General features: G+C 43.6%; 1 protein-coding gene across 1 annotated transcript in view; it reads left to right on the top strand.

Annotated features, from left to right (window-relative positions):
* PDLIM7 (PDZ and LIM domain 7) overlaps nt 1-23,705 on the top strand; it is a 125,284-nt gene that overhangs the window by 60,100 nt on the left and 41,479 nt on the right. Inside the window, exons 7-10 of the mRNA XM_073654660.1 lie at nt 21,529-21,586; nt 22,221-22,237; nt 22,396-22,485; nt 22,633-22,787. Of these exons, the coding sequence (XP_073510761.1) occupies nt 21,529-21,586; nt 22,221-22,237; nt 22,396-22,485; nt 22,633-22,787 (320 nt within the window). The remainder of the gene's footprint in view (nt 1-21,528; nt 21,587-22,220; nt 22,238-22,395; nt 22,486-22,632; nt 22,788-23,705) is intronic.

The raw sequence follows: 23,705 nt of genomic DNA, 5'->3' as shown, positions 1-23,705 counted from the left end.
ATTCTCCCTGCTGTTATAACCATGCCCCCAGCCCTGACTGACACTCCCTCTTCATTGGGGCCGGCTGTCAATCTGGGCCGGGGGCATGGTTACAGCGGCCGCTCTGTATTCTCAGAGCTATGACTGAACCCGCGGTGCTCCTCCCTCCATGACTGAGACCGAATTCTGGCGGGGAGAATAAAGTTAATTTTCTCTCCGCTGCATTCGAGCTGTGTGCATGCACCGGGCAGCAAAATAACGCTATTAACCTGCAGATTAACCACATATCTGCAGGTTTATAGCTTTATTTCTAGTGACAGGTTCCCTTTAATATTGGGAGAGACCATAAAACATTTTCATTGAATTCCATCACAGATATGCTTCTTGTCAAAGATAATACCTCTATTTAGGGTGGATTCACATGCTGCAGATCTTATTGCAGAAAGTTATGGAATTTTTCCATTTATTTTATTGAAACTTGAAGTCTACACGCTTACTGCCAGAACAACACTATTCAGATTTCCATCATAAAAACTTTTGCGACAAAATTTGTCATGTGTGAATATTCCCCTTATTGAGCTGGAGCTTTAGGATCCACTATGAACAATAAGTGATGGCCACAGCTTACTCTCCCCTTCTCCCTGCATAGAGATCTCTGCACATGTTACAGAGTATGCTCATAACTAGGGCTGTGGAGTCTGTAAGCCGAACCACTGACTCAGACTCCTCAATTTCCCTGACTCCCGACTCCACAGCACGGCCTCACTACTGAGCGTGTACATAAAGTGCAGCACAGATTCATCTCAATGCCTCACTACTGAGTGTGTACATAAAGTGCAGCACAGATTCATCTCACTGCCTCACTACTGAGCGTGTACATAAAGTACAGCACAGATTCATCTCACTACTGAGCGTGTACATAAAGTGCAGCCCAGATTCATCTCACTGCCTCACTACTGAGCGTGTACATAAAGTGCAGCACAGATTCATCTCAATGCCTCACTACTGAGTGTGTACATAAAGTGCAGCACAGATTCATCTCAATGCCTCACTACTGAGCGTGTACATAAAGTGCAGCACAGATTCATCTCAATGCCTCACTACTGAGCGTGTACATAAAGTGCAGCACAGATTCATCTCAATGCCTCACTACTGAGCGTGTACATAAAGTGCAGCACAGATTCATCTCAATGCCTCACGACTGATCGTGTACATAAAGTGCAGCACAGATTCATCTCACTACTGAGCGTGTACATAAAGTGTAGCACAGATTCATCTCAATGCCTCACTACTGAGCGTGTACATAAAGTGCAGCACAGATTCATCTCACTACTGAGCGTGTACATAAAGTGCAGCACAGATTCATCTCACTGCCTCACTACTGAGCGTGTACATAAAGTGCAGCACAGATTCATCTCACTACTGAGCGTGTATATAAAGTGCAGCACAGATTCATCTCACTGCCTCACTACTGAGCGTGTACATAAAGTGCAGCACAGATTCATCTCACTACTGAGCGTGTACATAAAGTGCAGCACAGATTCATCTCAATGCCTCACTACTGAGTGTGTACATAAAGTGCAGCACAGATTCATCTCAATGCCTCACTACTGAGCGTGTACATAAAGTGCAGCACAGATTCATCTCCATGCCTCACTACTGGGCATGTGCATGAAGTGCAGCACAGATTCATCTCAATGCCTCACTACTGAGTGTGTATATAAAGTGCAGCACAGATTCATCTCACTGCCTCACTACTGAGCGTGTACATAAAGTGCAGCACAGATTCATCTCAATGTCTCACTACTGAGCGTGTACATAAAGTGCAGCACAGATTCATCTCAATGCCTCACTACTGAGCGTGTACATAAAGTGCAGCACAGATTCATCTCACTACTGAGCGTGTACATAAAGTGCAGCACAGATTCATCTCAATGCCTCACTACTGAGCGTGTACATAAAGTACAGCACAGATTCATCTCACTACTGAGCGTGTACATAAAGTGCAGCACAGATTCATCTCAATGCCTCACTACTGAGCGTGTACATAAAATGCAGCACAGATTCATCTCACTACTGAGCGTGTACATAAAGTGCAGCACAGATTCATCTCACTACTGAGCGTGTACATAAAGTGCAGCACAGATTCATCTCACTACTGAGCGTGTACATAAATTGCAGCACAGATTCATCTCAATGCCTCACTACTGAGCGTGTACATAAAGTGCAGCACAGATTCATCTCACTGCCTCACTACTGAGCGTGTACATAAAGTGCAGCACAGATTCATCTCACTACTGAGCGTGTACATGAAGTGCAGCACAGATTCATCTCACTGCCTTACTACTGAGCGTGTACATAAAGTGCAGCACAGATTCATCTCAATGCCTCACGACTGATCGTGTACATAAAGTGCAGCACAGATTCATCTCACTACTGAGCGTGTACATAAAGTGCAGCACAGATTCATCTCACTACTGAGCGTGTACATAAAGTGCAGCACAGATTCATCTCACTACTGAGCGTGTACATAAAGTGCAGCACAGGTTCATCTCACTGCCTCACTACTGATCGTGTACATAAAGTGCAGCACAGATTCATCTCACTACTGAGCGTGTACATAAAGTGCAGCACAGATTCATCTCACTACTGAGCGTGTACATAAAGTGCAGCACAGATTCATCTCACTACTGAGCGTGTACATAAAGTGCAGCACAGATTCATCTCACTACTGAGCGTGTACATAAATTGCAGCACAGATTCATTTCAATGCCTCACTACTGAGCGTGTACATAAAGTGCAGCACAGATTCATCTCACTACTGAGTGTGTACATAAAGTGCAGCACAGATTCATCTCACTACTGAGCGTGTACATAAAGTGCAGCACAGGTTCATCTCACTGCCTCACTACTGAGCGTGTACATAAAGTGCAGCACAGATTCATCTCACTGCCTTACTACTGAGCGTGTACATAAAGTGCAGCACAGATTCATCTCAATGTCTCACTACTGAGCGTGTACATAAAGTGCAGCACAGATTCATCTCACTACTGAGCGTGTACATAAAGTGCTGCACAGATTCATCTCACTGCCTCACTACTGAGCGTGTACATAAAGTGCAGCACAGATTCATCTCACTGCCTCACTACTGAGCGTGTACATAAAGTGCAGCACAGATTCATCTCACTGCCTCACTACTGAGCGTGTACATAAAGTGCAGCACAGATTCATCTCATTGCCTCACTACTGAGCGTGTACATAAAGTGTAGCACAGATTCATCTCACTGCCTCACTACTGAGCGTGTACATAAAGTGCAGCACAGATTCATCTCACTACTGAGCGTGTACATAAAGTGCAGCACAGATTCATCTCAATGCCTCACTACTGAGCGTGTACATAAAGTGCAGCACAGATTCATCTCACTACTGAGCGTGTACATAAAGTGCAGCACAGATTCATCTCAATGCCTCACTACTGAGCGTGTACATAAAGTGCCGCACAGATTCATCTCACTACTGAGCGTGTACATAAAGTGCCGCACAGATTCATCTCACTACTGAGCGTGTACATAAAGTGCAGCACAGATTCATCTCACTACTGAGCGTGTACATAAAGTGCCGCACAGATTCATCTCACTACTGAGCGTGTACATAAAGTGCAGCACAGATTCATCTCACGGCCTCACTAGTGAGCGTGTACATAAAGTGCCGCACAGATTCATCTCACTACTGAGCGTGTACATAAAGTGCAGCACAGATTCATCTCACTACTGAGCGTGTACATAAAGTGCTGCACAGATTCATCTCACTGCCTCACTACTGAGCGTGTACATAAAGTGCAGCACAGATTCATCTCACTGCCTCACTACTGAGCGTGTACATAAAGTGCAGCACAGATTCATCTCACTGCCTCACTACTGAGCGTGTACATAAAGTGTAGCACAGATTCATCTCAATGCCTCACTACTGAGCGTGTACATAAAGTGCAGCACAGATTCATCTCACTGCCTCACTACTGAGCGTGTACATAAAGTGCAGCACAGATTCATCTCACTACTGAGCGTGTACATAAAGTGCCGCACAGATTCATCTCACTACTGAGCGTGTACATAAAGTGCAGCACAGATTCATCTCACGGCCTCACTAGTGAGCGTGTACATAAAGTGCCGCACAGATTCATCTCACTACTGAGCGTGTACATAAAGTGCAGCACAGATTCATCTCACTACTGAGCGTGTACATAAAGTGCTGCACAGATTCATCTCACTGCCTCACTACTGAGCGTGTACATAAAGTGCAGCACAGCTTCATCTCACTGCCTCACTACTGAGCGTGTACATAAAGTGTAGCACAGATTCATCTCAATGCCTCACTACTGAGCGTGTACATAAAGTGCAGCACAGATTCATCTCAATGCCTCACTACTGAGCGTGTACATAAAGTGCAGCACAGATTCATCTCACGGCCTCACTAGTGAGCGTGTACATAAAGTGCAGCACAGATTCATCTCACTACTGAGCGTGTACATAAAGTGCAGCACAGATTCATCTCACTACTGAGCGTGTACATAAAGTGCAGCACAGATTCATCTCACTACTGAGCGTGTACATAAAGTGCAGCACAGATTCATCTCACTGCCTCACTACTGAGCGTGTACATAAAGTGCAGCACAGATTCATCTCACTGCCTCACTACTGAGCGTGTACATAAAGTGTAGCACAGATTCATCTCAATGCCTCACTACTGAGCGTGTACATAAAGTGCAGCACAGATTCATCTCACTGCCTCACTACTGAGCGTGTACATAAATTGCAGCACAGGTTCATCTCAATGCCTCACTACTGAGCGTGTACATAAAGTGCAGCACAGATTCATCTCACTACTGAGCGTGTACATAAAGTGCAGCACAGATTCATCTCACTACTGAGCGTGTACATAAAGTGCAGCACAGATTCATCTCAATGCCTCACTACTGAGCGTGTACATAAAGTGCAGCACAGATTCATCTCCATGCCTCACTACTGAGCGTGTACATAAAGTGCAGCACAGATTCATCTCACTACTGAGCGTGTACATAAAGTGCAGCACAGATTCATCTCACTGCCTCCCTACTGAGCGTGTATATAAAGTGCAGCACAGATTCATCTCACTGCCTCACTACTGAGCGTGTACATAAAGTGCAGCACAGATTCATCTCACTGCCTCAGTACTGAGCATGTACATAAAGTGCAGCACAGATTCATCTCACTGCCTCAGTACTGAGCGTGTACATAAAGTGCAGCACAGATTCATCTCACTATTGAGCGTGTACATAAAGTGCAGCACAGATTCATCTCACTACTGAGCGTGTACATAAAGTGCAGCACAGATTCATCTCACTGCCTCACTACTGAGCGTGTACATAAAGTGCTGCACAGATTCATCTCACTGCCTCACTACTGAACGTGTACATAAAGTGCAGCACAGATTCATCTCAATGCCTCACTACTGAGCATGTACATAAAGTGCAGCACAGATTCATCTCACTGCCTCACTACTGAGCGTGTACATAAAGTGCAGCACAGATTCATCTCACTGCCTCACTACTGAGCGTGTACATAAAGTGTAGCACAGATTCATCTCAATGCCTCACTACTGAGCGTGTACATAAAGTGCAGCACAGATTCATCTCACTACTGAGCGTGTACATAAAGTGCAGCACAGATTCATCTCACTGCCTCACTACTGAACGTGTACATAAAGTGCAGCACAGATTCATCTCAATGCCTCACTACTGAGCATGTACATAAAGTGCAGCACAGATTCATCTCACTGCCTCACTACTGAGCGTGTACATAAAGTGCAGCACAGATTCATCTCACGGCCTCACTACTGAGCGTGTATATAAAGTGCAGCACAGATTCATCTCACTACTGAGCGTGTACATAAAGTGCAGCACAGATTCATCTCACTACTGAGCGTGTACATAAAGTGCAGCACAGATTCATCTCACTACTGAGCGTGTACATAAAGTGCAGCACAGATTCATCTCACTGCCTCACTACTGAGCGTGTACATAAAGTGCAGCACAGATTCATCTCACTGCCTCACTACTGAGCGTGTACATAAAGTGTAGCACAGATTCATCTCACTGCCTCACTACTGAGCGTGTACATAAAGTGCAGCACAGATTCATCTCACTACTGAGCGTGTACATAAAGTGCAGCACAGATTCATCTCAATGCCTCACTACTGAGCGTGTACATAAAGTGCCGCACAGATTCATCTCACTACTGAGCGTGTACATAAAGTGCCGCACAGATTCATCTCACTACTGAGCGTGTACATAAAGTGCAGCACAGATTCATCTCACTACTGAGCGTGTACATAAAGTGCCGCACAGATTCATCTCACTACTGAGCGTGTACATAAAGTGCAGCACAGATTCATCTCACGGCCTCACTAGTGAGCGTGTACATAAAGTGCCGCACAGATTCATCTCACTACTGAGCGTGTACATAAAGTGCTGCACAGATTCATCTCACTACTGAGCGTGTACATAAAGTGCTGCACAGATTCATCTCACTGCCTCACTACTGAGCGTGTACATAAAGTGCAGCACAGATTCATCTCACTGCCTCACTACTGAGCGTGTACATAAAGTGCAGCACAGATTCATCTCACTGCCTCACTACTGAGCGTGTACATAAAGTGTAGCACAGATTCATCTCAATGCCTCACTACTGAGCGTGTACATAAAGTGCAGCACAGATTCATCTCACTGCCTCACTACTGAGCGTGTACATAAAGTGCAGCACAGATTCATCTCACTACTGAGCGTGTACATAAAGTGCCGCACAGATTCATCTCACTACTGAGCGTGTACATAAAGTGCAGCACAGATTCATCTCACGGCCTCACTAGTGAGCGTGTACATAAAGTGCCGCACAGATTCATCTCACTACTGAGCGTGTACATAAAGTGCAGCACAGATTCATCTCACTACTGAGCGTGTACATAAAGTGCTGCACAGATTCATCTCACTGCCTCACTACTGAGCGTGTACATAAAGTGCAGCACAGCTTCATCTCACTGCCTCACTACTGAGCGTGTACATAAAGTGTAGCACAGATTCATCTCAATGCCTCACTACTGAGCGTGTACATAAAGTGCAGCACAGATTCATCTCAATGCCTCACTACTGAGCGTGTACATAAAGTGCAGCACAGATTCATCTCACGGCCTCACTAGTGAGCGTGTACATAAAGTGCAGCACAGATTCATCTCACTACTGAGCGTGTACATAAAGTGCAGCACAGATTCATCTCACTACTGAGCGTGTACATAAAGTGCAGCACAGATTCATCTCACTACTGAGCGTGTACATAAAGTGCAGCACAGATTCATCTCACTGCCTCACTACTGAGCGTGTACATAAAGTGCAGCACAGATTCATCTCACTGCCTCACTACTGAGCGTGTACATAAAGTGTAGCACAGATTCATCTCAATGCCTCACTACTGAGCGTGTACATAAAGTGCAGCACAGATTCATCTCACTGCCTCACTACTGAGCGTGTACATAAATTGCAGCACAGGTTCATCTCAATGCCTCACTACTGAGCGTGTACATAAAGTGCAGCACAGATTCATCTCACTACTGAGCGTGTACATAAAGTGCAGCACAGATTCATCTCAATGCCTCACTACTGAGCGTGTACATAAAGTGCAGCACAGATTCATCTCCATGCCTCACTACTGAGCGTGTACATAAAGTGCAGCACAGATTCATCTCACTACTGAGCGTGTACATAAAGTGCAGCACAGATTCATCTCACTGCCTCACTACTGAGCGTGTATATAAAGTGCAGCACAGATTCATCTCACTGCCTCACTACTGAGCGTGTACATAAAGTGCAGCACAGATTCATCTCACTGCCTCAGTACTGAGCATGTACATAAAGTGCAGCACAGATTCATCTCACTGCCTCAGTACTGAGCGTGTACATAAAGTGCAGCACAGATTCATCTCACTACTGAGCGTGTACATAAAGTGCAGCACAGATTCATCTCACTACTGAGCGTGTACATAAAGTGCAGCACAGATTCATCTCACTGCCTCACTACTGAGCGTGTACATAAAGTGCTGCACAGATTCATCTCACTGCCTCACTACTGAACGTGTACATAAAGTGCAGCACAGATTCATCTCAATGCCTCACTACTGAGCATGTACATAAAGTGCAGCACAGATTCATCTCACTGCCTCACTACTGAGCGTGTACATAAAGTGCAGCACAGATTCATCTCACTGCCTCACTACTGAGCGTGTACATAAAGTGTAGCACAGATTCATCTCAATGCCTCACTACTGAGCGTGTACATAAAGTGCAGCACAGATTCATCTCACTACTGAGCGTGTACATAAAGTGCAGCACAGATTCATCTCACTGCCTCACTACTGAACGTGTACATAAAGTGCAGCACAGATTCATCTCAATGCCTCACTACTGAGCATGTACATAAAGTGCAGCACAGATTCATCTCACTGCCTCACTACTGAGCGTGTACATAAAGTGCAGCACAGATTCATCTCACGGCCTCACTACTGAGCGTGTATATAAAGTGCAGCACAGATTCATCTCACTACTGAGCGTGTACATAAAGTGCAGCACAGATTCATCTCACTACTGAGCGTGTACATAAAGTGCAGCACAGATTCATCTCACTACTGAGCGTGTACATAAAGTGCAGCACAGATTCATCTCACTGCCTCACTACTGAGCGTGTACATAAAGTGCAGCACAGATTCATCTCACTACTGAGCGTGTACATAAAGTGCAGCACAGATTCATCTCACTACTGAGCGTGTACATAAAGTGCAGCACAGATTCATCTCACTGCCTCACTACTGAGCGTGTACATAAAGTGTAGCACAGATTCATCTCAATGCCTCACTACTGAGCGTGTACATAAAGTGCAGCACAGATTCATCTCACTGCCTCACTACTGAGCGTGTACATAAATTGCAGCACAGGTTCATCTCAATGCCTCACTACTGAGCGTGTACATAAAGTGCAGCACAGATTCATCTCACTACTGAGCGTGTACATAAAGTGCAGCACAGATTCATCTCACTACTGAGCGTGTACATAAAGTGCAGCACAGATTCATCTCACTACTGAGCGTGTACATAAAGTGCAGCACAGATTCATCTCACTGCCTCACTACTGAGCGTGTATATAAAGTGCAGCACAGATTCATCTCACTGCCTCACTACTGAGCGTGTACATAAAGTGCAGCACAGATTCATCTCCATGCCTCACTACTGAGCGTGTACATAAAGTGCAGCACAGATTCATCTCACTACTGAGCGTGTACATAAAGTGCTGCACAGATTCATCTCACTGCCTCACTACTGAACGTGTACATAAAGTGCAGCACAGATTCATCTCAATGCCTCACTACTGAGCATGTACATAAAGTGCAGCACAGATTCATCTCACTGCCTCACTACTGAGCGTGTACATAAAGTGCAGCACAGATTCATCTCACTACTGAGCGTGTACATAAAGTGCAGCACAGATTCATCTCACTGCCTCACTACTGATCGTGTACATAAAGTGCAGCACAGATTCATCTCACTGCCTCACTATTGAGCGTGTACATAAAGTGCAGCACAGATTCATCTCACTGCCTCACTACTGAGCGTGTACATAAAGTGCAGCACAGATTCATCTCACTGCCTCACTACTGAGCGTGTACATAAAGTGTAGCACAGATTCATCTCAATGCCTCACTACTGAGCGTGTACATAAAGTGCAGCACAGATTCATCTCACTACTGAGCGTGTACATAAAGTGCAGCACAGATTCATCTCACTACTGAGCGTGTACATAAAGTGCAGCACAGATTCATCTCACTACTGAGCGTGTACATAAAGTGCAGCACAGATTCATCTCACTACTGAGCGTGTACATAAAGTGCAGCACAGATTCATCTCACTGCCTCACTACTGAGCGTGTACATAAAGTGTAGCACAGGTTCATCTCAATGCCTCACTACTGAGCGTGTACATAAAGTGCAGCACAGATTCATCTCACTACTGAGCGTGTACATAAAGTGCAGCACAGATTCATCTCACTACTGAGCGTGTACATAAAGTGCAGCACAGATTCATCTCACTGCCTCACTACTGAGCGTGTATATAAAGTGCAGCACAGATTCATCTCACTGCCTCACTACTGAGCGTGTACATAAAGTGCAGCACAGATTCGTCTCACTGCCTCAGTACTGAGCATGTACATAAAGTGCAGCACAGATTCATCTCAATGCCTCACTACTGAGCGTGTACATAAAGTGCAGCACAGATTCATCTCCATGCCTCACTACTGAGCGTGTACATAAAGTGCAGCACAGATTCATCTCACTACTGAGCGTGTACATAAAGTGCTGCACAGATTCATCTCACTGCCTCACTACTGAACGTGTACATAAAGTGCAGCACAGATTCATCTCAATGCCTCACTACTGAGCATGTACATAAAGTACAGCACAGATTCATCTCACTGCCTCACTAGTGAGCGTGTACATAAAGTGTAGCACAGATTCATCTCACTGCCTCACTACTGAGCGTGTACATAAAGTGCAGCACAGATTCATCTCACTACTGAGCGTGTACATAAAGTGCAGCACAGATTCATCTCAACTAAAAGCTTAAATTCTTAGATCAGTAACAGAACAGACATTTAGGCTTAGTGCCCACGATGCAGAAATGCTGCATATTTTTTCCGCTTCTACCTGGCACGAAAAAAAGCATGCGGATTTTACATGCATTTTTCCCGCCAGGTAGAAGCGTTTGTCAAGCGTTCTTCACATGCATTTCCGCATGCGGGTTATCAAGCGCTTTTCCAAACGATTTTAGCATCACTTGGAAAAGTTTTCTCCGCTACGTCCGGTCTGTTGTATGGGTCACGGTGGTGTGAAAGGACCTGCCATGATGTCATTTAGTCATGTGACAGGTCACGCGACCGCTGACGTCGGTATATAGTGTGACCAAGTTGTCAAGCACTTTTCCAAGTGATGCTAAAATCGTTTGGAAAAGCGCTTGATAACCCGCATGCAGAAATGCATGCAAAAACGCTTGACAAACGCTTCTACCTGGCGGGAAGAAACGCATGTAAAATCTGCATGCGTTTTTCCTGCCAGGGAGAAGCGGAAAAAATCTGCAGCATTTCTGCATCGTCGGCACTTATCCTTATAGGATACTTCATAACTTTCCCAAATTCTTATGAAAACATTTACAGCACATACTGCATTGTACTACTGTACCTAATTTATTATATATTTTAGGAGTCGTAGTCAGGCCATTTTATACCAACTCTAACTCCACAGCCCTGCTCATAACCTTTCACCTGCTCTCAAAGGCTCAATCATAGTCATCTCCAGACACAAAATCCCAAAAAGCTTCCTTTAATTTCTTATTGTTGTTAATAAACTCAGGATAGGGCACGTCAATGCCTTATGAAACTATAGTCCTAAAGGGAATCTGTCCCTATGTTTTTCCCACCAAATCTGAGAGAAACATAATGTAGAGACAGAGACCCTGATTCCAGTGATGTCACTTTCTTGGCTTCTTGGTGTAGTTTTTATAAAATCACAGTTTTATCAGCAGGAGTTATCACTCAAGGACTAGTAAACATGCTGCTAAGTAGTCCTCCATATTCATGAGCTCTGTATATCCCCAACTCCACTACTGTTTAGCAGCTTTCTGCCAATGCACAGTGTATACACTGCCAGTCAGTGGTATGGGCAGGGTTATACAGAGCTCAGCGTTAAGAGAACTGGTAGATCTGCTGCGGATATAACGGTAATTTTATCAAAACTGCTGGAAGCAGTAAGTAACACATTGCTGGAATCAGGGTCTCTGTCCCTGCATCATGCTGCTCCCAAATAGAGTTGCAAAAACACGGTGCATCCCATGAAATCAGCCAATATTTCCTGCTTCCCACTATCCTGTATTTGGGTAAACCAAAACTGCCTGCGGAAGGACAAAAGATTGCTCAGTCCTGCCTCTTGCATATGCCTTGCATTGATTTTTATCATTGAGTTTATTTGTGGCGCATTCATCTGCTGAAATACCTGCAGATGCACAGTAAAACCCTCACCTAAAATGTACACTATATTCCCCTCCCATGACTGTTCCCATGTAGGTCTGTGTATATTCCGGCCTTCTGTAATTATCTTCCTCCAGTTCACGGCTGCAGCAGGACACAGATTGTACTGAGAAGCTAACGATACACCGGGGGTGGTGAATATAGTGTATTTTTTAACCTATTTCCATTAGCAACTCGCACATAAATTGACATTAAAATCTGAACAGTATGGCACGGAACTTGGTACTGCAGATGTTGCTCTATGGTGGAATTGCTGCAGAAAATATTCCACAACTATTCCGCCCCGTGTGAACATAGGGTAACAGCGCAGAGCAGCAGCTCAGGCAAGGTGGCCGCCCCTGAACCACGCGCAGAACATTGAATAAGAATTCAACAATCAGTAAATGAAAACACATTAGAATAAGAGATGGATGGCAGCATCTGGTTTAATTAGTAAAAAAAATATACGGTACATTCCTTTAAAGAAGACTATGGCAGAAAGGCAAAATGTCTACTGTCTTCCCCAAGGCTTCATCGATCCTAAAACTTTCTTGCACTTCCAAAACTCCTAAACGTCCCATGCATTAGTGACTGCAACGCACATGGCTGTCCTACAGTCAAATTCTGGGCGAGCAAGATATACCACGGTGACCCGCCACTTCTGTAGAATAATAGGGGGAAGCAGCATCGTCACTCTAATGTGCAGCACGAAAAAAGGCCTTTCCAAACATTTTCCCTACCTGCAAAATTGCGTTGCCCTTCTCCTTCCAGCTCATACTGGATGGTGAATAGTGGGCAGCAGAGGGGTTATTGGGGATTTTAGTGCCTACAAGTTTTGCTGCCACGGGCACCAGTTTTTCTGTCTAGCAGATAATTTTGGATGTTTTTTATGTGAACTTCCAGATCCACACTGAATCCTACATGGAGCTGTAATACGAGGCTCATGTTTCTGCTATTGCCCCAGCAGGGCACTGTCCCAACAATACTCTTTGTTTTACTTTTTATTTTTCCTCCACTCATAAAATTTTAATCAAGTGGGATTCTGGATAAAAATCTGCTCAGGAGAATAAACAATTTTGGATGGCAGTCTAAACATTTGTACACATCAGGCTGTCGGCACAAAATCACATAGAGAACAGCATGTAGGAAATGAAAGCCATGTCAGTAATGTAATATTAGGAAGGGAAATTCAGTGTAATGCGCGGTTTTCACATTTGTAAAGCCGCTGTTTAATCCCCTTTAAGCCGCCAATTGGGTTGGAATCAAAACCATCTGATTTCTGTTTGTAAATCTGATAACTATTAGCTGTTGCAGTCCCATTGGCGATTATTAGTTTTCCAGATCCATTGCTGCTTGGACTAAAGAGAGTGATCCAATTATATAATGTTGGCAATTTCTGGATCTGTGAACAGGATGAGAAAAGGTCCCTGCATGTGTGTGATATACTGTATACAGAGACCGCATCCTCCAGGTTGTTGTGCGCTGTAAACCGTGTTGGACTCGGTTGGCAAAAGCTCGCCAGTAACAATGATTCTTGGGCCCACTGTTCAGCTGCATGCAAGAGTAACCTGACACAAATGTACTTTTGCTTCTATGTAATAACTTGGCTAGCTTGTTTACTGAATGATTTAGATTATACCTTTTTCTGCAAATTGTGAATGAAGTATAATGGCACTACTCATTAGCACTCCTTCACAGGGGCCTACCGGAGGATTCTCCTGATCTCCTTTGGGCCAGTCCGAGCATGACAGTAAATTTACATATAATAATATGTTATGTAAATAAAAGCTTATAACCTGACGTTAAATTCATCCATTGGTTTTATAAATTACTCTTTTGAAAGCTGAAACCCTCCCAAATTTGGTTTAGGTTAAGAAAATAATTTGGCATCAATGCTGAAATATTGATCATTTAATGAACACAGAATGGTCAGATTTTGGCAAGACAAAAGTTTTGTCGCCCACAGAAAGTAATGTGATATTCAAACAAATAATTATCTTAAAATACAAATATATGTTGAATAACATTGGTGAATGAAGTTGTGGTGCTATTAGAGTCATATTTAATATTTTGTGCGACTTCCATGAGCTTGAAGGACGGCATCCATGCGGTTCAACAATGATTCATACAATTTATTAATGAAGTCATCAGGAATAGCAAAGAATGCAGTCTTACATGCCTCCCAGAGTTCATCTAGATTCTTTGGTTTTGTCTTCCAAGCTTCCTCTTTCATCCTACCCCAAACATGCTCAATGATGTTCATGTCTGTTGACTGGGCTGGCCAGTCCTTGAGCACCTTGATCTTTTTTGCCTGGAGGAACTTTGTTGTAGAGATGGATGTATGAGATTGAGCACCATCCTGCTGCAGAATTTGACCCCTTTTATGATTTGGAATGTAAGAGGTAGCTAATACGAGGGGCGATCCAAAAGTAATGATAATCAATACTAAACACAATGAATATAGTAAAAAAAAAAATATTATTTTTCTACATAGTCTCCTAACAAGTCTATACATTTAGTCCATCTCTTTTCTAAACTTAGAATTCCCTTCGAAAAAAATTCTTGATCTTGACCCTCAAAAAAATCCCCAACAGCGGTTATCACATCGCTATTGTCGTCAAATTTCTTGCCCCGGAGGTGTTCCTTGAGCCGAAGAAAGAGAAAGAAGTCACTGGGTGCTAGATCTGGCAAATATGGGGGGTGTTCCACCAGTTCAAAGCCCGCTTCTTGAATGGTAGCCATGGCAACTGCAGCTTTGTGAGCCGGCGCGTTATCTTGGTGAAACAGCACTCCAGCCCGCAGTTTGCCGCGCCTTTTCTCCTTGATAGCCTCCCGCAATCTTCTTATTTGTTCTGCGTAGTAGGAGCCCGTAATAGTGGCTCCCTTCTCCAAATAGTCCACCATAATAATAATTCCTTCAGCGTCCCAAAAAACGGACGCCATAACCTTCCCTGCTGAGCTTGACACTTTGAATTTCTTCGGCGTCGGTTCTTTGGCTCGTTTCCATGTCATCGATTGTTGTTTCGTTTCGGGATCAAAGTGGTGGATCCAGGTCTCGTCCATGGTCAAAAAACGTGACAAAAAATTCTCCTTGTCTGCTTGAAACTTTTCGAGATTTGCTATTGAAAACTCGTTTCTTCTTTTGCTCGTCGGTTAACATTGTTGGCACCCAACGCGCCGAGACCTTTCTCATATGCAATTCTTTTGCAAGGATTCTTTGAATACTGCCATATGAGATCCATGTGACCTCAGCTACATGCCTGATAGTCACTCTTCGATTGGCCAATACAACTTCTTCAACTTTTTTCATGTTTTCTTCATTGAGGGACGTGGATGGGCGTCCTTCGCGATGTTCATCTTCCATCGATGTTCTTCCCAGCTTAAATTCCTTGGCCCAGCGTGCAACTGTGGAATATGGAGGAGAAGAGTCCCCCAATGGTTCCACCAAGTCGCTGTGTATGTCTTTGGTAGTCATTTTTTTCAAGCAGAGGTATTTGATGACAGTTCTGAGATCGTTTTTTTCCATTTTGATGTTCACTCCTCGGCAGTTCCTATTCAAATGAATGTAGCTCCCGGGAATCGTGGCCTATTTAAGTGATTTTTTTTTTCCTGGACTAGTGGGTACCTAAGAGAGAAGAAAACATTTTATTTTAATTTCTGTGTGCAATAGAAATAACCGATTATCATTACTTTTGGATCGCCCCTCGTACTTCTTGATATTTTAGGCTATTGATATTGCCTTCCACCTTGCAAATGTTTCGCACACCCCCATACTGAATGTAACCCCAGACCATGATCTTTCCACCACCAAATGTAACTGTTTTCTGGGTGTATTTTGGTTCCATACGGGCTCCAGTTAGGTCTCCTGCAGTATTTGCGGCGGCTGTGGTGTAAATTCTACTGAAGATTCATCAGAGAAATCCACCTTCTGCCACTTTTCCAGCGTCCATCTGTTTAGCAGGCTGTGGGACTTTGCAAATGCCACGCGGTTTTTTATTTGCCTTTTGTTTAGTGTTGGCTTCTGGGCACTGATTCGACCATGGAGGCCATTTCGAGACAGAATCCTACAGACTGTTCTAGTTGACACAGGGACTTGAGGTGACCAGGCCTGTTGGAGCTCTGCTACAGTGAAAGAGGGGCTTGCTTTGGATTTTCTAACCAACAAACGTTCCTCCTGAGCAGTTGTCTTTCGGGGTCTGCCGGACCTGGGCTTGTCAAGCACATCTCCAGTCTCTTCATATCTTTTTTTAATTCTTTGTACTTGACGCTGAGACACATTAAAGGTGCCAGCCACCTCTCAGGGGATCTGGTCTTCAGCCTCTTGATAATCAAGGCTTTGGTCGCAGGGTGGATTTTTGGCATGTTGTCAGAGCTCAAGTGAAGGTCTGGGGTGCTGGGTTTCTTTTTATACACACCCACTAATTAACCAATCATTTACTGAGCACTGGTGAGGATGTAAACTAGGATTGTGTGCATTATATGACCAGGCAACAAAACTTTTGTCTTGCCAAAATCTTACCATTCTGTGTTCATTAAATGATCAATATTTCAGCATTGATGCCAATTTATTTTCTTAACCTAAACCAAATTCGGGAGGGTTTCAGCTTGCAAAAGAGTAATTTATAAAACCAATGGATGAATTTAACGCCCGGTTATAAGCTTTTATTTACCTAACATGGATAAGCGACATAACTTCTGTCAGGGAGTGTAGTATACGTTATAGAGAGGATAACTAAGCCCCCACCATATGGATCTATTAAACTCCTACCATATACCCCAGTAGTAAGATGTAGTAGGGCACAATATTATTGCTGCAGGGTCACTCCCATGTCATCCAAAGCTACACTGCTAATTGTGTAGGTTATTTCCGACTCACAAGTATGAGTCCGCTGTATATATGAGGGGATCGCTCCCCCTGCATCTCTCAGCAATGACTGAACGCTGGCTGCTGTGTAACCAGATACACATCAGCTTATTAAATCAGTCTGGAGGTGCACTGGGGGCTTGTCGGTGTAATAGGAAGAAGCCGTCCAATTGAATTGACACACCCCCAGTGCACCTCCAGCCTGATCTGCATAAGGCTTTTATTCTATATTTCTGATGAGTGCCACATCAGATGTCTACTAAAAATACACTGCTCAAAAAAATAAAGGGAACACTCAAATAACACATCCTAGATCTGAATGAATGAAATATTCTCATTGAATACTTTGTTCTGTACAAAGTTGAATGTGCTGACAACAAAATCACACAAAAATCATCAATGGAAATCAAATTTATTAACCAATGGAGGCCTGGATTTGGAGTCACCCCCAAAATTAAAGTGGAAAAACACACTACAAGCTGATCCAACTTTGATGTAATGTCCTTAAAACAAGTCAAAATGAGGCTCAGTATTGTGTGTGGCCTCCACGTGCCTGTATGACCTCCCTACAACGCCTGGGCATGCTCCTGATGAGGTTATGGATGGTCTCCTGTGGGATCTCCTCCCACACCTGGACTAAAGCATCCACCAACTCCTGGACAGTCTGTGGTGCAACGTGACATTGGTGGATGGAGCGAGACATGATGTCCCAGATGTGCTCAATCGGATTCAGGTCTGGGGAACGGGCGGGCCAGTCCATAGCTTCAATGCCTTCATCTTGCAGGAACTACTGACACACTCCAGCCACATGAGGTCTGCCATTGTCCGGCATTAGGAGAAACCCAGGGCCAACCGCACCAGCATATGGTCTCACAAGGGGTCTGAGGATCTCATCTCGGTACCTAATGGCAGTCAGGCTACCTCTGGCGAGCACATGGAGGGCTGTGCGGCCCTCCAAAGAAATGCCACCCCACACCATTACTGACCCACTGCCAAACCGGTCATGCTGAAGGATGTTGCAGGCAGCAGATGGCTCTCCACGGCGTCTCCAGACTCTGTCACGTCTGTCACATGTGCTCAGTGTGAACCAGCTTTCATCTGTGAAGAGCACAGGGCGCCAGTGGCGACTTTGCCAATCCTGGTGTTCTCTGGCAAATTCCAAACGTCCTTCACAGTGTTGGGCTGTGAGCACAACCCCCATCTGTGGACGTCGGGCCCTCGTACCACCCTCATGGAGTCGGTTTCTAACAGTTTGTGCAGACACATGCACATTTGTCGCCGTGCTGGAGGTCATTATGCAGGGCTCTGGCAGTGCTCCTCCTGTTCCTCCTTGCACAAAGACGGAGGTAGCGGTCTTGCTGCTGGGTTGTTGCCCTCCTACGGCCTCCTCCACGTCTCCTGGTGTACTGGCCTGTCTCCTGGTAGCGCCTCCAGCCTCTGGACACTACGCTGACAGACACAGCAAACCTTCTTGCTACAGCTCACATTGAAGTGCCATCCTGGATGAGCTGCACTACCTGAGCAACTTCTGTGGGTTGTAGAGTCTGTCTCATGCTACCACGAGTGTGAAAGCACAACCAACATTCAAAAGTGACCAAAACATCAGCCAGAAAGCATTGGTACTGAGATGTGGTCTGTGGTCCCCACCTGCAGAACCACTCCTTTGAGTGCGTCTTGATAACTGCCAATAATTTCCATCTATTGTCTATTCCATTTGCACAACAGCATGTGAAATTGATTGTCAATCAGTGTTGCTTCCTAAGTGGACAGTTTGATTTCCCAGAAGTTTGATTTACTTGGAGTTATATTCTGTTGTTTGTGTTCCCTATTTTTTTGAGCAGTGTATATTTTTGAGAGCAAGTACCTTTACAGCCATACCACTACTTCTCTAAAAACAGACAGGTTCCCTTTAAAGAGAATTTGTCACTGTTTTTTCTGACCCCATCTGAGAGCAGCATAATGTAGGTGGAGAGACCCTGATTCCAGTGACGTCACTTACTCGACTGCTTGCTGTCATTTTGTGAAAATCAAACTTTATGTTCTACAGATCTACCAGTTCTCTGAATGCTGAGCTCTGTATAACCTTGCCCACACATTGGCAGCTTTCTGTGTATACTGTGCATAGGCATAAAGCTGCCAATCAGTGGTTTGGGCAGGGTTATACAGAGCTCATGAATACGGAGGACAACATGACAGCAGGTTTACTGGTCCTCTAGTGATAATCTCCTGCTGATAAAACATTGATCCTATCAAAACTACAGCAAGCAGCCCAGTAAGTGATACATCTCTGGAATCAAGGTCCCTGTCTCTACATTATATTACTCTCAGATTAGTGTGGCAAAAACCTGATAGATTTCCTTTTAAGTATACATAACTATTAATCATTTAACTTTTGGGGGGTAATGCCATGCTTTGCCATTAGATCATGATGCTAGATAATATTCAGATACTGGAGCACTTTGTATTTGTTTGTATATAGATGCCAACCATAAAATAAGGAAACATATAAGGAAAGAAAGCTGATATCAAAGCAGAAAATGTTTTATTATGTCTTGACCTTCCCTCTGTCTGTACCTGCCATGTTTCATCATCACGTTAATGCTATGTCAATGAGTTTGAGCACTGTGGTGTTGTAAACCATTATACTGCTGCTCTGCACTTTATTCATGGGGTTGACCTGTGTCGGAGTGTTTATTATGGCACCCATTATGGTAGAACTCTACCTGGTGACTATGATTGCGGAGCCCTTGTTACACTGCACTTTGTGTGATTCATTGGGCATTCTTCCTTATCTAGCACCTTCTATTTATTCATATATTGCATGTATATTAGCTGTGTGGCCTATGTATAGATAATATCTACGTGTATCAGTACAGTATAATTGCATGAGATTTGCACAATCCATATCTTGTGTATTTAAACCACTGGGTTGTATGAATAGAATATGATATGTTTTTATTCTGTGTACTGCACTCTATTTCATTTCAGTAATCAGTTATACTGTACAATTTTTAGGACTGCGCTTCTTATTCTAACTATCATACTAGCTATATCTGATTTACATGAATATTTTCTAGGTATTCCCCCTTTTTTGTCGGGGTTCATGTGGGAAAGTGAGTTTTGGTTATCTTTCTGCGTAATGTAGCACTCTGCATTTGTTTTTTTCCTTTTTATACATGTGTTTACTGTTTCTTTGAATTAATAATAAAGATTTTTTTCTGATTTGATTGGAAATCAGCTTCCTTTCCTTATAGGTTTTTGTTATTATATGAATATGCCTTTAGTACTATCTTGGGGCCATTATTGGGTTCCATAAAATACAGAATTAGGGGCCAAAGATCCTCTTACTCTTTCACTGTCCTGCATGGGACAATTTCTATTTGTTCATAAATAATATATTTTTTTTATTATCCACAAAAGTATGGTAAATGTTCTTGGCATTCTGCCTCTGAGTATTTTGCCTGTGGATCACTGGTATTCTTGTGATGCTGCTTCTGTCCAGCTGAGGGCACTATTCTCTCATTGGAGTGACCTATGAGTGGGAGTTTTGCTTTGCTTTTTACAGTCATGTAGAACTTTTATGGCGACTATTATGCAATCTATAGGCCAGCGACATTCCTCTCATTGTCCGTCTTATACATGTGACATCATGCTTAGCTAGGAAAATATGATCTGTAGTTATAAGCTAAATATATCCATGTCTTCCAATAGGTGTACACCATGTCTGTGCTCTAAATCATAGCTGAACCTGTGCAAAATACCTCTTCTCATACATTCACAGGACACTGAACTATATCCTATTGGTCATCTAATATACATATGGTGGAATAGGACATTCACCTCTGATTGTTGCCCACCTTGTGCATGCACATTACACGTTTTATCCCCAAATTGTGTGAAATGGCGCCTCCCAGTTGGTTCAGGCTGGCATGTTGTATGCAGTATTTATCTGATGGCTATGGAAATTTACTCCCATTCGTAGGTGGTTTCCACATCAACTGCTAAGTCATCCTCTGCCTAATATAAAATCAGGGGTTAAACCGAATTGTTTCATTGAGAGATGAGCATAAAACACACCTTAAATTGGGAGCAAGCTTTTGCGCATTTTCCCGATGCAACGTGGATATGTCTTGACATTACCTGGTTTGTCTTCCCAGTAAAATCCAGTAGAAATGAATTGACCAGCAGGCTATCAACTGGTAAACAATGTAGCTCACATGTCTGCCACTAGGGGGCACTAATGGTTTTGTGTTTCTCCTGGATTTAGATACAATTTAACCACAACAATAGGAAAAGAGCAACTTGTTTTCTTATTGACCTGTCTGTTCCCTGGTCTGCTGTAATGCTAGGAAATGGCATACATTGCTTCCAGCCTGCACAACAGGGATCTGCTCTTGTTTACTGTATGAATTGCAGTGTAATTGGAGGCGCCCCCCACCTATGTTCTGATCAGTGTATTAGGGGTGGGGGACTGCACTGGAACCTCTTGCCAGAGCCTTACTAGGGCTGGAGTAATTTGACCTGTGGCTATATTGGGGCTGGCAGACTGAAGGATCAGTGACAGAAGCTCTCTATGTATTGGAGCTGGTCACATCCTTCCATACAGGCAGGTATGTTACTTTCATCATACATTTTATACAGAGATTTTCTTTCTTCCTTAGTAGCCCTATATAAAATCGGACTCTGGCATTTATTGCTTCTGAGCAGATTGTCAAGTCTTGTGAAGAGGGAATTTTGAGTAGTAGTGAGTAAGATTGTGATATCGTGGACCTGACAAAGATGAACTTACAATAGCACGGGTTATAGCCCGCTGTATACCTGATGTGGAAATTGTTGTGCTGGGCTGTAGAATACGATATATTCGGGAGGGAGGATGACATGACTAGTGCCTTATCGCAGATATGCCTGAAGATGCACTTGGGAGTTGCAGTTTCCTCTAGGTCTCTGTTCGCATTGCGTTATACCAGCTACAGGCTGCAGAGGTATCCGCGTGGTCTGATTACATGTCGCTTGGTACATTTCTGGGCACTTGCCTCTGAGGATGTGGCTTTACCACATCCACCCTTCCTATGCCAGCTAGGTTGTACTGTTCATACAGTTGTACTGTTCAGTCTTTTTCTCATTTATTGTGTGTCATATGAATGAGATGTTTTTCCATAACTAAATCTGCACCATTCTCTTCCTTTTTTCCTTTCCCATCATTTGTGTCCTTCCGTTTCCTTTATCTTTCTTTTTGCATTGCAGGTTGAAAACCTAGAAAAGTCAGTAAGCCTTCTTGCTTGTTGTGTGTGTCTGTCTTGTGTACTTTGGTGTAGTAATAGTCCACATTATGGTCCTCCCCTGCATGATGACTAAGGATTGGAGTGCTGTGTGTCCAGTCCGTTTCCTGGAGTGTTTTTCATGTTCTTCACTCTCACAGAGTTGCCCAAAACCCCAAAGAGCAGAACGTTTCCCAGGCCCTGAACGGACTGACCCACGCCTCTCTCAACGCTTTTCTCTTAGACGATCAGTAAGTGCATCACAATTCCTGATAATGCAGGTGACGCAGTCTCCAGTTCTACACGCTTTCCAGAAGGCGTCTTATGAGTAACACTATTCTTCTTCTATTCCTGTCTGTCCTTCTGCCTCTCCATTGCACTCTTTCTTTCTGTACTAGACACTCTCTTAGGATGGATTCTCAGCCTGCCTTCCTTGCTAATGACTCCAGTAAAAAGAGGCTGATGGAGGACACCGAGGACTGGAAACCTCGTACAGGGACCACTCAGTCCCGCTCCTTCCGCATCTTGGCACAGCTCACTGGCACAGATTTCAGTAAGTTGATCTGAGCAGATGTGCCCCCAAACCAAGTTGATTTCTAGCTTTCCCAATGCAGATCACTATAAGAGAGTTTTCTCATCAACTAACATGAGGCCCAGCCTATAATCAAAAATCTTTACAGGCCACTTTAACCAATTCTTGGACTCAATCCTGGAGTTACAAAAGCTTAGACGTTGGTTATCAAGAAGTGGGGTCATGCAATGCTACCAAAGTTACTCCTACTAAATCCTGTATGTGTAATCGTATTTTTTTGAAAAAATAAAAACCTTGACGTTTCTGGACATGTGCACACAAACACAACAAAACACGCACAAACATACAGAAACCAACAACGCCACTCTTAAAACTATACACACACACAACCATACAAAAACAAACACCACACCTAAAACCGCACACACACAACTATACACAGACAACCATACACGTACATACACGACGGTACACTCACATGCAAAACTATAAACACAGACAACCATACAAACAACCATACACACACAACAATACACACACATACAAAACTATCTACAGCAGTCATCAAAGCAAAAGGTGGCTACTTTGAAGAACCTAGAATATAAGACATATTTTCAGTTGTTTCACACTTTTTTGTTAAGTATATAATTCCACATGTGTTAATTCATAGTTTTGATGCCTTCAGTGTGAATATACAATTTTCATAGTCATGAAAGTACAGAAAAATCTTTAAATGAGGTGTGTCCAAACTTTTGGTCTGTACTGTACACAGACAATCATACACGTTCACAACCATGCACACACAATACACACACACAAAATACATGCTCACAAACAAACATATAACATTACACTGAAAACATACACCCCCACCACAACCATGCAAACATAACCTTACATACTAACAGCTAGTCTATATACACACACAAACATAGACGT

Source organism: Phyllobates terribilis, unplaced genomic scaffold (genome assembly GCF_046119375.1).
Source record: "Phyllobates terribilis strain yellow unplaced genomic scaffold, ASM4611937v1 Scaffold_11__3_contigs__length_659146591, whole genome shotgun sequence".
NCBI classification, from domain to species: domain Eukaryota; kingdom Metazoa; phylum Chordata; class Amphibia; order Anura; family Dendrobatidae; genus Phyllobates; species Phyllobates terribilis.
Note: the sequence above shows the minus strand (reverse complement) of the source record. Positions and strands in the feature narration are given on the sequence as shown.